The sequence below is a fragment of the Nothoprocta perdicaria genome, unplaced genomic scaffold, assembly GCF_003342845.1.
Source record: "Nothoprocta perdicaria isolate Ctin4 unplaced genomic scaffold, notPer1 scaffold_0, whole genome shotgun sequence".
In the NCBI taxonomy this organism is placed as follows: Eukaryota; Metazoa; Chordata; class Aves; order Tinamiformes; family Tinamidae; genus Nothoprocta; species Nothoprocta perdicaria.
Window position 1 is genome coordinate 4,970,080 of NW_020454092.1, and position 14,864 is coordinate 4,984,943.

Here is a 14,864-nt window from a genome sequence, read left to right on the forward strand (position 1 = left end):
GAGGGCGCCCGGGGCGGCGCGGGCCTGGCGAGCTCCTGCGAGCGCCGCAGCTGCTGCTTGGAGACGGTGCGCTTGACGCGGCTCAGCTCCGCTGAGAACTTGTGCTCGATGTCGTGGACGCGGCTGGCGAACTTGCCGCGCTCGTCGAAGGAGGCGGCTTTCTGGCGGAAGGCCAGGCGGCGGCAGGCGGCGCTGCCCAGCTCGGAGCGGGTGCCGTCGCGCACGTCCTCCCGCGAGCCGCCCGGCGTGCAGGGCCGCCGCGAGTCCAGGCCCGGCTGGTCGAAGGAGCGCGTCTTGCGCAGCGGCAGCCAGGGGTGCGCGGGGAAGGCGCCGTCCGCCGGCTCCAGGCTCCTGCGGCGCTCCTCCAAGTACTGCAGCCTCTCGAAGATCCTGGAGCCCGAGCGCACCAGCTTGGGCGATGCCCGCACCGAGACGCGGCTGGACGTGTCGCTCATGGGTGTCTGCGGACGCGACTCTTGCGTGCTGCCCTGCGAGTACCCTGAAGACTTGGGCTTCTTGATCTTCTCCTCATACTCCTCGGGGACAGTGTCCTGGTACTCAAGCGGAATGGCGGATTTCTTGCGAGGTGTCACCGGGGTGAAGGAGGGGACGCCAGGGCCCCGCGTAGATGTCTGGGTTGCGGCTCCGGATGACGGGCATAGGCCGGCGCGGGGAGACGGTGAGCGCAGGATGGGGGGCTTGGCGGTCAGCGGTAGGGCCGCGGGGGACCTCGGGGGCTCAGCTCCGGGCTTGGGAGAGACAGGGCCAGTGTGGGGGTCATCTCTCCGGTAGCCCCCCTGGGGGAGGCTGCTGCAAGCAGAGGACACAGGGACAGGTTCAGACTCCCTCCTCGCCCACGTGCTGCGTCAGCCCCGGCCCCCAGCACCTGGGCAGAGGGGCACGGGAACCCCAGGGGGGCCTGAGGAGACCTGATGGGCCCCGGCAAGGGATCCAGCCATGCCAAGAGCACCGGGGCTGGGCTAATGGCTCTGGGGAGAGCAGGCTGGTGCTCAGGGACACCCTGGGCACCCGCAGCTGTGACACTGGGGCATCCAGCAAGGCCCCTTCTGGGGCTGCTGTGCAGAGAGCACTGGGGGGAAGAGAGCAGTGGGGAGCCCCACTCTGCCCAGGAGGTCTTGGTGCCCCCCACCATGCCACTGTCCCAGCCCCACCACCCTCCTCCGCTGGCAGCGCGGTCAGGAGGGCTGCAATATTGCGGTGCAGAAATCATAAGGTGGAGATGAGGTTCTGGTGGAACAAGCAGCCTCGAACGCAAAGGGCAGGATGGAGGTTGAAGGAGCAGGCCTGCGGCATGGGAAACCAAAGGCGGCGGGGAGGGATGGGGGCTCTGAGCACGTCGGTGTGTCCCCTGCTCTGCCGGGCCGCGCGGCAGCGGGCAGCCCTGCACGGCCCCGGGTGCCCGCGCTCAGGCTGCGCCACGCGGCACCCAGCTCGCACCGACCTCCATCCAGCCACAGCGGAAAGGAGCCAGCTCCAGGACCGGCTGTGTCCAGCACCCTCACCCCACTGCCTGTGCCCTCCGCTCCCCAGGGTGCTCCCTCCTTCTCACCAGGGCCAGCGCTGCCTACGGCTCAGAGCCTCCGTTCCTCATCCAGGGATGGAGAAGCCAAAGAAAGCCCCAGGCGGAGGGGAGAAGATGGCTGCGGTGGTTGGCGAGATGGCCCCAGCGCGATGTCCCCTCCGCGCGCTTCCCCTTGCTACTTACACGTGGAGCGAGAGCGCCCGTCCTCGGTACAGGCTGAAGGCGCTGCCGTAGGGGTCGCTGGCCACCGAGAGGCTATCCTCCGACCCCCAGCTCGTGCCCACCAGATTAGCCCGTGATGCCCGCACCAGCGGCTCCACGCCCAGGTGCCGCACCTCGGCGCCGTGCGGGGCCGCCGCGTTTGCTTGCCTTGGGGTTCCCTGCGGCTGCCAGGCACTGGGGCGCAGGTAGGGTCCCCGTGCGGGGACGCCGGCATCCGTCTCCTTCTCCACCACGGTCTGCTGGCTGCCCGACCAGCTGGAGCGCTCCTCCGCCTGCGACAGGGCCAGCACCGAGGTCGGCGTCGTGTTCATGGAGGTGTCCACGAGGGTGTCGGACTCGCCTGCAAGCAGAGGGGTGAGCACCACGGGGTGCTCGCAGGAGCAGCCCCGCGCCCTGCTCGCGAGCGGGCACGGGGCACGGGCGGCGCGGCGCCGGGCTGAGCCAAAGCCCCTCTGCGTGGCTCCCTCCCCGTGGGCACCCCCGCGCTGGCTGCGCTTGGGGAGCACGGCTCACCCGTGGGGGTGCTGAAGGTGGTCTCATCCTGGAGCTCGCTGCGCTGCGTCACCTGGGGGTCACTGGGCTCATCCTCGCCGGTCTCCGAGTCTGCAGGTGAGAAAGCGGAGCGTGAGGGGACATGGGCATGATGGTAGGGACTGGCACGGCCCCTTGCAGACCCACCAAGCGCAGGGCAGGAAATCAGCACGGGACGGCGTGGGATGAGGCCAGGGCACGGCTGTGACCATGCCGGGGTCTACCGGGAAGCAGAGAGCACAGACCGGCAGCAGGGAAGGGCAGGAGTGGGCAGCAGGGAGGTGAGCGCAGCCAGGGCAGCGGGAGGGACACGCTGCGGGGCAGGGAGAAAGGGGCAGGAGCTGCCGCAGACACCGGGAAGGAGGCTGGAGGCAGGCGGGAGGATGGTGCCGGTGCAGGGGATGCAGCCGCAAGGCGGCCGTGGCCAGGGCTGGTGCAGGCAGCGGGGCAGCAGCGGGAGCAGAGAGAGGGGCTGGCGGCAGAGCTGGAGACCCGGGCTCCATCCAGGGACACGGGGGCTGGCATGAGGTGAGGGCCGTCCTACCGTAGCTTTGTTTCCTGCAGGAGCGGAAAACTTCGCTTCCATAGGGGCAGCAAGAGAGAGAGAGACATCAACACCCGGTTATCGGCCCGGCCTGCGGAGACGCGGGGGGCAGTGGGGAAGGACACTTGTCCCCAGCACCTCCCCACACCAGCACGGGGCAGTGTCCTGCCATGACTAGGAGCTCCGATGGGGACGTATGACTGGGCATTTGCCCCATCTTACCTCCCCACAGCAAGTAACCCAAACCCTAGAGCAGCGTCCGAGCACCCGTGGGGCCGAGCACAGGTCCTGCCGCTCCTGAGCCGGGCGCCACTTGCTCGCGGTGCAGCACGCAGCCGCCCCTTCCCGCCTCGCACAGACCCAGCCCTGGCACGGCACGAGGCGGCCTCTCCCCACACCCTGGTGCTGGCCCCGGTGCCCCTCCGCTCTGCCCCACAGCCTGGCTCAGGCCGCCGCGCACCGCGGGGCCCTGCAGGGGCTGCAACCAGCTGCACGCTCCGGCACGGAGAGGTCCGGGCACACGGGTACGCGCATCCCCCTGCACATCCTCCGGCACAGGGGTGCCAGCACTCACCCTCTGGCAAACACAAGTGCGTCCTCTACCCACCCGTGGGAAGCATTGCAATAAATTGCACTACCCTGTAGAGAAAGTGGCGACGCTCCTAGAGACCGGCCCTCCTGCTCTCAGGATGAGTTTGTGGGCCATGACAAAGTGGGCCCAAATAGAGCATCTTTGGCAAGCCTCCCACGGGCAGGATGCAGCCAAACCGGCTCAGAGCCGCGGGAACACCCCGGGAGAGGAGAGCAGAGCCCCACACAGCCACAAGGGCTGTCCCGGCCATCACAAGCCACCATGACCCAGCTCTGAGGCCCGTCCTTTGCCTTGCAGCTGGGGTGGGCAGGGAGGACACAGCGTCCCCTGCCCCATGGCAGCTCCCGGGTGCCACGCACCACCCCGCTGCCCCTGGGCAGCCCAGGGCGCCCCTCGCGCCTCCCCAGCGCCGCAGGGTGAGCAGGAATGTGGTGCAGACCCCCAATCCCAGACGCATTCGGAAGGGAGCGAGGGCAGGACGGGGCTCTGGTAATTCAACGCACCATGCGTAAAGCGCCCGAAGCGCCGGGAGTGGCCGGTTTTCTGCAAAGGAAAAGAGAGAAGAGCGTTATCCCCCGGAGGACCACCTGGAGGAGGAGGAGGAGGAGGAGGCAGGGCCATGCGGGGAGCTCAGGGCTTGCCCTGCCCCACGCAGAGCTGCTGAGCGGCGCAGTCCCTGTCTGGCTGCTGCATGACCCCCACAATGTCCATCCGAGCCCTCTGCACAACCACTCCGAAACAGGGAGTTGGAAACTGAATGAGCACTGCCCTGACACAGGCAGTACCTGCAAGTCACACCCTGGGCATATGGGGCACAGTCACGTGCAGTCCTGCGTGGCACGCACATTGGTGCGTGCACAGGGCACTGCCACGGCACGGGCAGCGCCGCGCACGTGCACGCAGCGCTCACACGCCTCGCCGCAGCCCCCCTTGCTCAGGTTCTGCCTCTCCCTGCAGAGCGGAGCTGCCACGCCGCACACCCACAGCACCCCGCACCGCACACCCACAGCACCCCGCACCGCACACCCACACCCACAGCACCCCGCACCGCACACCCACAGCACCCCGCACCGCACACCCACACCACCCCGCACCACACACCCACAGCACACCGCACACCCACAGCACCCCACACCGCACACCCACACCCACAGCACCCCGCACACCCACAGCACCCCGCACCGCACACCCACAGCACACCGCACACCCACAGCACCCCCCACCGCACACCCACACCCACAGCACCCCGCACACCCACAGCACCCCGCACCACACACCCACAGCACACCGCACACCCACACCCACAGCACCCCGCACCGCACACCCACAGCACACCGCACACCCACAGCACCCTCCACCGCACACCCACACCTACAGGCACGCACTCCGTGCACTGGCACACCTAGGTGCCCCGAGGGCCCACACAGCTGCACACGCGCACACCTGCACATGCACCCCTCAATGTCTCCAGGTCGTTGCACGTGCTGGCATCTGTCACCATGCGCGCCCCCGCGGTGACACACACGTCTTCCCCGGGAGCAGCCTGGCCCCGGTGCAAGGCGCTCCCCGCACGCAGAGCGCACGTGCGAGCGCCCCGGCTCGGGCGCCTGTCCCTGCTGGCGCTCCGGTCCACGCGGAGCACTCGGGCCTCCCTCCTGCCGCGCGTCACCGCCACGGTGCTCGGCGCTGACGGGCTCCTGCCTTCGCCCAGCTGAACAGCTTGGAGCTGGGCGCACCCACGGAACGCCGTCCCCGTGGCACCTCGAGTGCCTTTCTCCAGCTGTCTCTCCAACACGTGGCACTCCACCTGCTGCAGCCGGCAGCGGGTGAGCCTGGGGGTCCCCACGGGTGCAGAGCCCTGTGCATCCCAGCTGCCCTGGCACCGCTGCCCACTGCCCACAGGCAGGACGCGGCGGCAGCAGGGCAGGTGCCCAAGTGCTCCGCGGCCCCCTCGAAGGCACAGCGCGTGCCAACACGGGGCCCGGGCCAGCAAAGCATCTTCCAAGTGCTGGCCCAAGCGCAGGCAGCCAGGCAGGGACCCAAGGCAGGGGCAGCAGCCTCCCTCCTGCTGGAGGTGGCACCAGCCAAGGGGGCCGCCTGGGCACAAGGGGCACAGAACTGTCCCATATGCGCAGGGCTGGCGGCGTGGGAGCCATGTGCTCCTGCCATCGGGACATGCGGAGGCGCCGGGAGCTCCTTGCTGGCCGTGCCAGCAGCCTGGGCACCCGCTTGCCAAGGCAGCGGGCGGCCCGGGGGCCAGCCAGCTGCCGGGCCTGGCGGACACCCATGCAGAGGGATGTGGTGATTTCCGCGGCAGGCAGGGCAAGCAGGATGCAAAGGGGATGCAGGGGGCAGCCAGGCAGTGCCAGGGGCAGGCAGCCAGGCTTGGCCAGGCCTCAGTTGCCCTCTCGAGGGGCAGCAGATCCGTTTTGCAAGCCCCAAGCCCTGCCCGTGCAGCACCCCTGTGGGCGGGCGGCGCCGGGGGCTCCCGGCAGCCCTGCCTGCATGCGGCGCGGGCCCGAGGGCAGCGCCGGCACGAGGCACATTTGTATTCAGCTGAGCCAGGCTTCACCTCCCGCCTCGGCTGGCGGTGCCGGTGCTGGCTGGCAGCCCGCCTGCCAGGCCAGGGAAAGATACACGAGTGATTAACTGCACCATTGGCGGATAATTCCCCCATTAAAAAATGAAAATGCAATTGAGTGCCATTAACGGGTGCTCTCGTGGCTTCCCCGGGGACTGGCGCCACCGGCTCCCCACCGAATCCGGTGCATGCGGCCTGCAGGCCTGGGCCGGGCTCTGCCCCCCGGCACCGGTGGGGCAGCTGGGCCCGCACCCCCCTGCACCGCAACAGGTCTGTGGGACAGGGCAGCCCGCGGGCTCGGGGGGCACTGTGCCCACCCGCCGGGTGACACAGGGCTCTGCCCGGGGGGACAGCCACTCCTCTGCCTCCTAGGAGGGGTCAGTCCAGCACGGCCGTGCAAAGCGGGCAGGAGCAGCACGGAGTGCGGTGCTTGCTCTGGCACTGGGCTCTGGGCTCCAGTGCCCGCCGGGCAAGGACGGATGCGTTCCCAGCCCTGGGGTTTCCTTTGCAGCCAGGGAAGAGGAATCGGGGAGCCTCTGGAGCCTGCTCGGTGCCACGAGGCCTGAGGGCAGCTGGGCTCGGCACCCTGCAGGCTCTGCCCTGCTGGTCCCAGGCCACGCGCAGAGCCACCCTGCCCGGCCTGGGCACCTTTCCTGGGCCTTTCAGGGAGCTTAACCTCCCCAGGCAGCGCCACAGGCCCCACAGGAGCTGCAGGGGTCTCCTGGGGACTCGGAGCACAGCCCTCGCATCCTGCCACCGCCCGGCACACGGAGCCCAGCAGCACCCAACACCGGTGCCATGGGCTGAGGCAGACAAGGAGCAGGGACAGGCAGGATATGGGGAGGCAGGAGACAGCTCGCCCGATGCAGAGGGCTCGCCGCTGTGCGGGCCCAGATGCTCCCAGCGCCTGGGCCGATGGAGCAGGGCCGTCCCCAGCGCACACCCAGCCCCTGTGCACAGTGTCCCCAAGGGCAGGCAGTGCCACCCTCCCTGCCCCAGCGGGAGACCTGCATCCCCCGCATCCCGCTCCCGCCTCGGATGCACCTAGCCGGGGTCCCGGCTGGGGCCTCTGTGTCCCCAGGCACCTCCTGCACCCACCGCGAAGGGGCTGCGGGCGGCAGCCCCTCCCCGGCCCTGTGTGGGGAGGATGGCTGCAGGGTGACACGGGGGGCCCGTGCAGCCCCTGCCGGGGGCTGTGCGCCGTGGGGGAGCTGGGCGGGCTCCCGGGCAGGCTCGTCCCCATCCCCCCGCGGCCGAGTGACGTCCTTGCTCGGTGGCAGCGCGAGTGGCGAGGGGCCCCGCGGAGGAGCCTTGCCTCTGCCAGGCATGCTCCTGACGCGCAGGGGATGACGCATGCAAAGCCTCGTCTCCAGGTCCGTGACCACCGGCAGCGGGGCTGGAGGGAGCCATGCAGCAGCCTCCATTTGCCACCGCGGCTCCGCAGGGCGGCGAGGGCAGATGGGAGCACGGGGAGCGGGATGGGGAGGGGGGATGGGGCGGCGGGGAGCCCGGGGAGAGGGTCAGAGCCCAGCGCCTCGGGATGGCGCCGGGCAAAGGCGGTGCCAGGCACCTGCCCTGTCCCCCGGAGGGAGGGACCGTGCTGCCCGGCGCGCCAGGGACACGCAGGGAGCTGGCAGCTCTGCAAGCAGCACTGGAGCCCCATAGGTGAAGCCCTGGGGAGCCCCAGGCGGCAGGGGCAGGACTGCCGGGACACCCCCATCCCCAGCCTGGCTGGATCTGCTCCGGCTCTCCGGCACTGCCCCCTCCTCCGTGCCCTGCCACGCGCGGGAGCCCGTACCTGGAAGCGCTTCTTCACCCAGATCTTCTTCATGCTTCCGCAGAGCCCTGCTGGCCCAGGCACAGCGGCTCAGGCCCGGCAGGACGCCAGCCCGCTCCCGGCGGGGTCCCCAACGTCAGCAGGCGCGGGGGGCCGGCGAGGCCGGGAGCATCCTCTGCCGCCTGCAGCCGGGCACGGCCGGGGGGAAGGGGCTCGCCAGGTCGGGCTCCGGAGGGCTGGAGCCGCGAGCATGAAGCATCACCGGGGCGCTCCTCCTCCTCCTCCTCCCTGCCTGCCTCCTGCCTCCGCCTCCTCGCAGGCTGGCACACACAATGACGGCGCGCGCCGCGGCGCGCACGGCGCTTGTGGGCACAGGTGCCCGGAGGAGAGGGCAGCCGTGCACAGAGGCACCTCGGGCACCAGTGCTGCCCTCCTGCCGGCTCCGCTCCGCGGGACGCCCGGGCCCAGAGCCTGCCCTGCCCCACGGGACAGCCCGTGCTGTGTCACCAGCCCCTGCCCTGCCCGTGGGGCCACCCGGGACAAGGGCTGCTCTTCTCTCCCGCGCAGCACAGCACTGAGCACCACGGGGCACTGTGCATGGTCCCCGCGCGTGCCCGGGGGACAAGGCCAACACAACGCACAACAGCCGCACCCCGTGCCACCGCCTCGCACGTCATGGCCAGTGCACCGACACCACTGACACCCCAGCCCGGCCGTGCCTCCTGTCAGCCCCACAAGTCCTGCTGCCACAAGCAGACCCTGCTGCCAGGACAGGCACTGGGCTCCGGGCACTGCCTGGCCCGCTCACACGCAACCAGGAGAGCTCCCTCTGCAAGCCCCCTTGCCTGCCCTTGCAAGCCTCATATCCAGGCCCCCCAGAGCCGGTAACAAGCCAGACTTGTGCCCCACACGCTCACCCTAGAGCCCAGCCCTGGGCTGGCACCTCGCTATTGCAGCTAGCGGTACACAAGATTCACCCTGGGAGGTGGCCTGGGGAATCTCAGTATCCCTGGTCAAGTCACACAAGCCACACAAGAGAGTGGCTGCTTCCTAAGGACGGGGAGCCACGGGTGACCCTGCACAGACCACGCCACGGTGCAGGGTGCCCCCCTCCAGGGGCTGGGCACAGCAAGAGGAGCCACGAGCTGCTCGCAGGCTGCAGCAGGAACCCCATGGGAGGCAAGTCCAGGGCCTGTCCAAGGTGCCCAGGCAGGATTGGAGACAGACACACCAAGAGCTCAGCCCAAGGCACAACTGGATACCCATAGCTGACCTTAAACAGCGCTTAAATGGGACATGGGCAGAGGGTGGGGGTCCAGGCTCAGGTGGGGCAGCTTAGGGCCCTTAGCGCCTGTTATTGCCCCCAGCCGGGCTCCTGGGGAGGCTGCCAGCATGGGTGGCAGCTGTGTCACTTCCTCACGCCGTTGGATCCCAGGAGTGGGGGACACCTTGTGCTCTGGGAAGCAGCACTGGCTGCTGTGCCCGAGAACAGCAGCCCACCGCAGGGCATCAGTGGGGACCCTCCTGCAGCAGGCGTCCCCACGGAGTGCCGGTCCTCCCGCTGCTCACCCTCCTCCGGGAGCTGGTCCCCGCGCCAGCACGCACTCGAGTATCGTGCGCGGCACAAAGCTTGGCAGCCCTGGCAGCTTTTCTCCACTTCTCCTCCCAGCCCGTGACTCCCAACGTGGCGCTTTTCATGGCTCCGTAATAACTTGCAAATTACCCAGTACAAAAGCGCCTGTTTATACAACATTTCTGACAGTGCCACAATGCAAGTGATGCTGCGGGGTTTCTGTGGAGACCCCGCGCAGGAGGCAAGTCGTGCAAAGGCCAGCGCTGGCACAGCGGCAAGCTGCTGTTGGGGAGGCGGAGGACTCTGCTGTCCCCCTTCCAGCGCCGGGAGAGGAGCCCGGGCAGGCGGCACCCGCGGGCAGAGCCCTCCAGCAGGGCAGGCTCGGGGCTTGCGCCCACCCGGGGCTCTGCGCCCAGGGGGGCTCTGCGCCCAGGGAGCCTCCCGTGGGCTCTGGGCACGGCCGGCCCCGTGCTGCGCTTCCCTGCACGCCCCAGCGGGCTGCCCGGAACCCGTCCCTGCGAACGCTGGCCGCTGGCCACGCGGCACTGGCCACGAGCCGCACGGAGTCGGTGGCGCTGAGCACTTGAATAATTGATGGGCGCCGGTGTGTGCAGCCGTCTGGGCCGCGAGGAGCGCTGATCATGAATGTTTCATGCGCTTGCGCCCTGCCGAGCGGCCTGCGCACGGCGCGAGTGGCACCGCAGGAGCTGGGGAGCTGATGTGGGGGACAGGTTGGCCCCGCGCAGGGACGAGCCTTGGCACCCGCAAGGTGACCTTCGGGAGCGACGGTGCCCGGCAGCCGGGGTCCTGCGCACGCCACACGTGCAGCGTCGTCCCCAGGAACCGTGTCCTCCATGCCGCGGGCCCGAGGCTCCAGAGTTGGCGAGCAGCGGGGAAATGGTCCCTGGTGTGTCCTGTGGCCCAGAGCGTGTCAGCCCTCCTGGCCCCGCGGCGTCCCCTTCACTGCCTCCCTCCCGGTGTCCCGGTACTGCACGGACAAGTCCCTTCATGCCCACCCCAGACATGTCCCTGCACTGTGGGCAGCACAGCACGGGGGTCACAGCAGCTCCTGCACCCCAGGCTCTAATCCCTCATCTCCCTGCTCCAGGGCCTTCCCACTCCGTCCCTTGTCCATGGACAGGACAGTGCGGCAGCAGCTCCCTGGCTGCAGAACAGCGTTATTTGTCTTGGTGCTCTGTACCCGTCTTGCCAGCCAGTCCTGGCACCCCAGCACCCCACACCGGTGCCGGGGGTCCCGGGGGCACACACAGGCCGTCCTGGGGAGCGCTGGGGGTCGGGGCGCCCCGCGAGCCCCATGGCGCAGCCCTGGACGGCGCTGCTATATTTACCCGCGCGCGGGCCCGGCTCTCGGCCGCTCGCCTGTAACACAAGCCCTGCAACCTGCCACAATCCCCGGGGACGGCACATTCCTCAGCAAAAATAACCGCCCAGCAGCGGCGGAGAGGGCAGGGGTGGAGGTGACTGACTGGACAGCTGCAGCCGCTGCGCCTGCCCCGCTCCTGAGCGCCCCGCGCTGCGTCCCGCGCGGGGGTCCCTCCACGCTCGGGCCCTGCCGGGCCGCTGCCCAGCTCTGCAGGGCTGGCACAGCTGGCCAAGGTCGCCTGCTGCCCTGCGTGGGCTGCTCCGGGTGCGAGGATCCCTGCTGGGAAAGGACGAGGCTTCCCCAGGGACAGGCAGCGGCTCTTTGGTGCCCTCAGGCCCAGAGGCTGCACAGGCAGGTCCATCCTCCAGCCCCACTGGCTGCGGGCACCCTGCGTGGTGGATCCAGCCTCACCATGCTTGCATATCCCGGGGGACTCGTCCCTGCTCCGCTTGGGAACGGCTCCCAGAGTGGCACCTGCCATGCAGAGCATCTCGGCATTGCAAAGGCTGGTGCGGGACACAGCAGCCCTGTACGGGCACAGGGGCAAGGAGGTGGCACGGGAGGTTTTAGCTCGGGCCCCAGGAGCACGGCGCCTGGAGGAGAGCTGGTCGGGGCTCCTGAGGGCAGGGGCGCTTGGCACTAAACATGGGCACAGCTCTGCAGAGCAAGGGACTAAAATTAGGCACCGAGATAAACGGCCGGCGTGCCGAGCCACCACCAGGGTCAGCGCCAGCGCAGCCGTCCCCACTGGGGTGGCACTGCCATCGTGGCGGCCGCGCACGGCCCCAGTGCCTGGGGCACAGCAGGCAGCACGGCTCCTGCAGCTGGAAAAGCTTGTCCGTCACTGCTGCTGCCCGGAAGCGGCGAGGAAAGCAGGGATTCGGGCGGGCAGAGCCGTGTGGCATGCAATAGGAGTGCCAAGTCCTCCGGACACCACCCGTGCTGTGCCCACTCATGCCACAGCACAAACTGGGCTGCAAAAGACATCCCTGCTGCACAGCGGGCTGCACGGGATGGGGCTGTGCCGGGGCCTGGCAGCTCCTGCTCCTTCCCTGCCCCTAAATCCGCCCCGGGTCGGCCTGTTCCCGGGCTGAGGAAAGGTTACGAGGCGGTTTGATTGCTGCGTGCAGGTGGAGGCGGCGGCGCGAGACCCGGCCTGGGAGCTGGAGACGGACAAATCCAACCTTGAAATAAGACGCAGCGCCGGCGGGCAGGATCAGCCGGCCCTGGCACAGCCCGCGAGGGCCGGGCCCAGCTCTGCACGGAGATTAGCTGGAGTTCTTAGGAGGTGATTTAATCCCGCTCGGGACGGGGGGGAATTCAGGAGGTGCGGCCGGAGAAGTGATAGAGGGGCCCGGGGGGCCTGGGGCAGCACCAGGGCTGCTGGAAGGGTCCGTGAGCACCTGAGTCTCTGTTAGCGCCCGCACCGCTCGGTGCAGAGCCCCCCATGCCGGCGAGGGGCAGCGGGAGGATGGCAGCATCTGGGGAGTCACTGGCACCCTGAGGAGCCCCGTCACCCGCCGCCTCGCTCGCCCCATGTGGGCCTCCCAGTGCCCCCCACGCCAGCACTGACGCACTCGAGGGACCTGGGAGACGAGCAGGAGAAAATCATTAGTGGGGTGGAGCGACAGATTCAGGGCAAGGGATTAGAGGAGCTAAATCGGGCTCGTGCGAGCGAGGGGAATGCGGAGCCGGTGCGGCAGGACCTGGCGGGGCGGAGCCGGGCAGCACGGCCCCCTGGCACTGCCCACTGCCCCCTTGACACAGCGGCGTCTGCCCCACACCGGGAGCTGCCCGGGCGCCTGGCCCGAGCCGCCGTGCAAAGAATGGGGCTCCGCGCCCACCACCCCGTGGTGCCAGCGAATGGGCAGGGATCCTTCTCTTCCTGCGGATGTGGGACCCCAAGGGACCTTGTGCCCCCCAGGCCTCGGCTGTCCTGCATGCCCTGGTCTGGTGTGGACAGCCACTGTGTTTCCCACGGCTGTCCCGTTGGGACGTGGCCCCGGGCGCTGCGCGGGGGACAGGGCAACTCCTCACCTGGGGGCTGCTACTGCCCCACATGCAGCCTGCCAGCCCCATGGCCCGTGGGGGCCCGCGGCGCTGCCCCCAGGGGCTTTCTGGGTGGCTGTGCCCCAGGGCACCCGCACTGCCCGGGACAGTGCCTGGGCAGGGTGACATTCAGAGCGCTAGGCAGCCCTGCCTGCTCCACGCCTCCCTCATCTGCTCCAGAAACGCGGCCACGAGGGCCGGCGCTGGGAATCGGGAGCAGGGCGCGTGCGTCAGCACAACGGGAACGGGCACCTGGGGAAATCAGGCGGTGCCTGCCAGGCGGCTGGGCAGCGCTGGGGCCCGTGCCAGCGGCACCGCAGCCTCACGCACCCGCAGGGCCGAACGGCTCCGCCAGCGCCCGCAGCGGGCTGCCCCACGGCGCGGAGTACCCCACGGCGCAGGGCACCTCTCCCGCAGCACCAAGCTGCCCGCTGCCAAGCCATAGGCCCACGGTCCCTCTATGCCAAAGGGGCCCTCACAGTCCCTCGGTACCGTTCAGCACAATGTGCACACAGAGCTGCGCTGCCCCACAGCGCCCCACTGCCCTGCTCCCCTACCACATACCCCTCAGCAGCCCATACCCCTTCCCTCGCCCCTAGATGTGCCCCACAGTGCCAGCCCCACAGGGAGCAACGTCTCCTGCTCCTCATGCGCTGCCCTTGTCTGCAGGCACCTCCTGCCCTCATCTGCCCAGTGCCCAGGCAGAGCAGGGCACAGCCCCACGTGCCCCCTCCCGGGAGCCCCAGGGCTCTGCGCAGCTCCGTGCTCGCTGCCCGCCCTGGTGACACCCTGGAACAAACAGCTCTCCTCCGAGCAGAGCCCCGGGCAGCCCCGCAGGGTCCCTCCAACGGCCCTACAGGGGTGGTCCCATCCCCGCTCGGAGGGGCCAGCTCTGCAGCAGCCGCTGGTCGCACAGCGTGGTTCCAGCCGCCCCGCACGCACGGCTGCGTGCGAGGGACACGGCACCCACGTACCGCCGCGCACCCAGCAGCAGGGCGGCATCCCGCACGGCCGCTATCCCACGCCGCGCTATCCCGGGCCGCACTATCCCAGGCCACGCTATCGCAGACCACGCTATCCCGGGCCGCGCTATCCCGGGCCATGCTATCCTAGACCACAGCTGCTCTGCCCCTTGTCCCGGGGGCAGCAGGGAGACCCTTGGGGGCTCCATCCCTGCTCACTGAGCAGCAGCCACGCCCACTGCACGAGCAGGCCCCGCCCACCAGGGCGATGCCCCGCCTCCTGAAAGGAGGCTCCTCCCACTGCAACCTCAAGCTCCGCCCCAGCAGGGTCCAGTGCCCCCAGTAGGTGCCCCAGTGCCAAGGTGCCCTGGGTGCTGCTGCCCCAAGGCATCCCGGGGGTGGCACGGGAGCTGAGGGGCCGGCAGCGCGGGGTCGCGGGGCCGTGGGGCGCAGGCCGGTGCAGCCGGTGCCGCGCACAGCGCCTGCAGCAGCCCCCAGCTCTCTCTCTCGTGCTGCCCCTCGTGCTGCTGCACACCTCGCGCCCTGGCACCCGCACGGGCACCTCCTGCCCCAGCCGCTGCAGGGAGCCCCGGGCAGGCTGGCAGCACCCGCCAGCGCCAGCCTGCTGCACCAGCACTGAAGCAGGGCGCTGCAAAGCACCGGCACAGCCGCAGCGTGCGGCGCCCGGCAGCCCGTACCTTCCATGTCGATGATGGCCAGCACGCCGCTCGTCATGGCCTCTCCCTGCTCGTTCTGCGCGATGCACGTGTACACGCCGGCATCCTCCTTCTTGCTGTCACGGATCCAGAGGGTGCCGGGCTCGTCGCCGCTGGGGGTGATGCGCTCGCCGTTCCGGTACCAGCGCAGGCTGGGCTGGGGGTGCCCCACGGCCACCACCTTCAGCCGGATGTCACAGCCGGTGCCGATGGCCGCGTTCTTCAGCTTGCGCGCAAACACCGGTGCCAGCGGGCGCACGCGGGCCCCCTCGGCCGCCCCCTGCTCTCCGGTGACCTTGGCACGTTTCGGGGGGATGCCCGGGCTTGCAGGGGCAGCCCCGGGCCTGCCCGGCGGGCGCCCGGCCGCCCCCGCTGCCTCTGCGGCCCGGC

General features: G+C 69.9%; 1 protein-coding gene across 1 annotated transcript in view; it reads right to left on the bottom strand.

Annotated features, from left to right (window-relative positions):
• SPEG (SPEG complex locus) overlaps positions 1 to 14,864 on the bottom strand; it is a 40,750-nt gene that overhangs the window by 23,488 nt on the left and 2,398 nt on the right. Inside the window, exons 2-5 of the mRNA XM_026039268.1 lie at positions 14,457 to 14,852; positions 2,279 to 2,368; positions 1,727 to 2,105; positions 1 to 810 (exon numbers count right to left, since the gene is read on the bottom strand). Of these exons, the coding sequence (XP_025895053.1) occupies positions 1 to 810; positions 1,727 to 2,105; positions 2,279 to 2,368; positions 14,457 to 14,852 (1,675 nt within the window). The remainder of the gene's footprint in view (positions 811 to 1,726; positions 2,106 to 2,278; positions 2,369 to 14,456; positions 14,853 to 14,864) is intronic.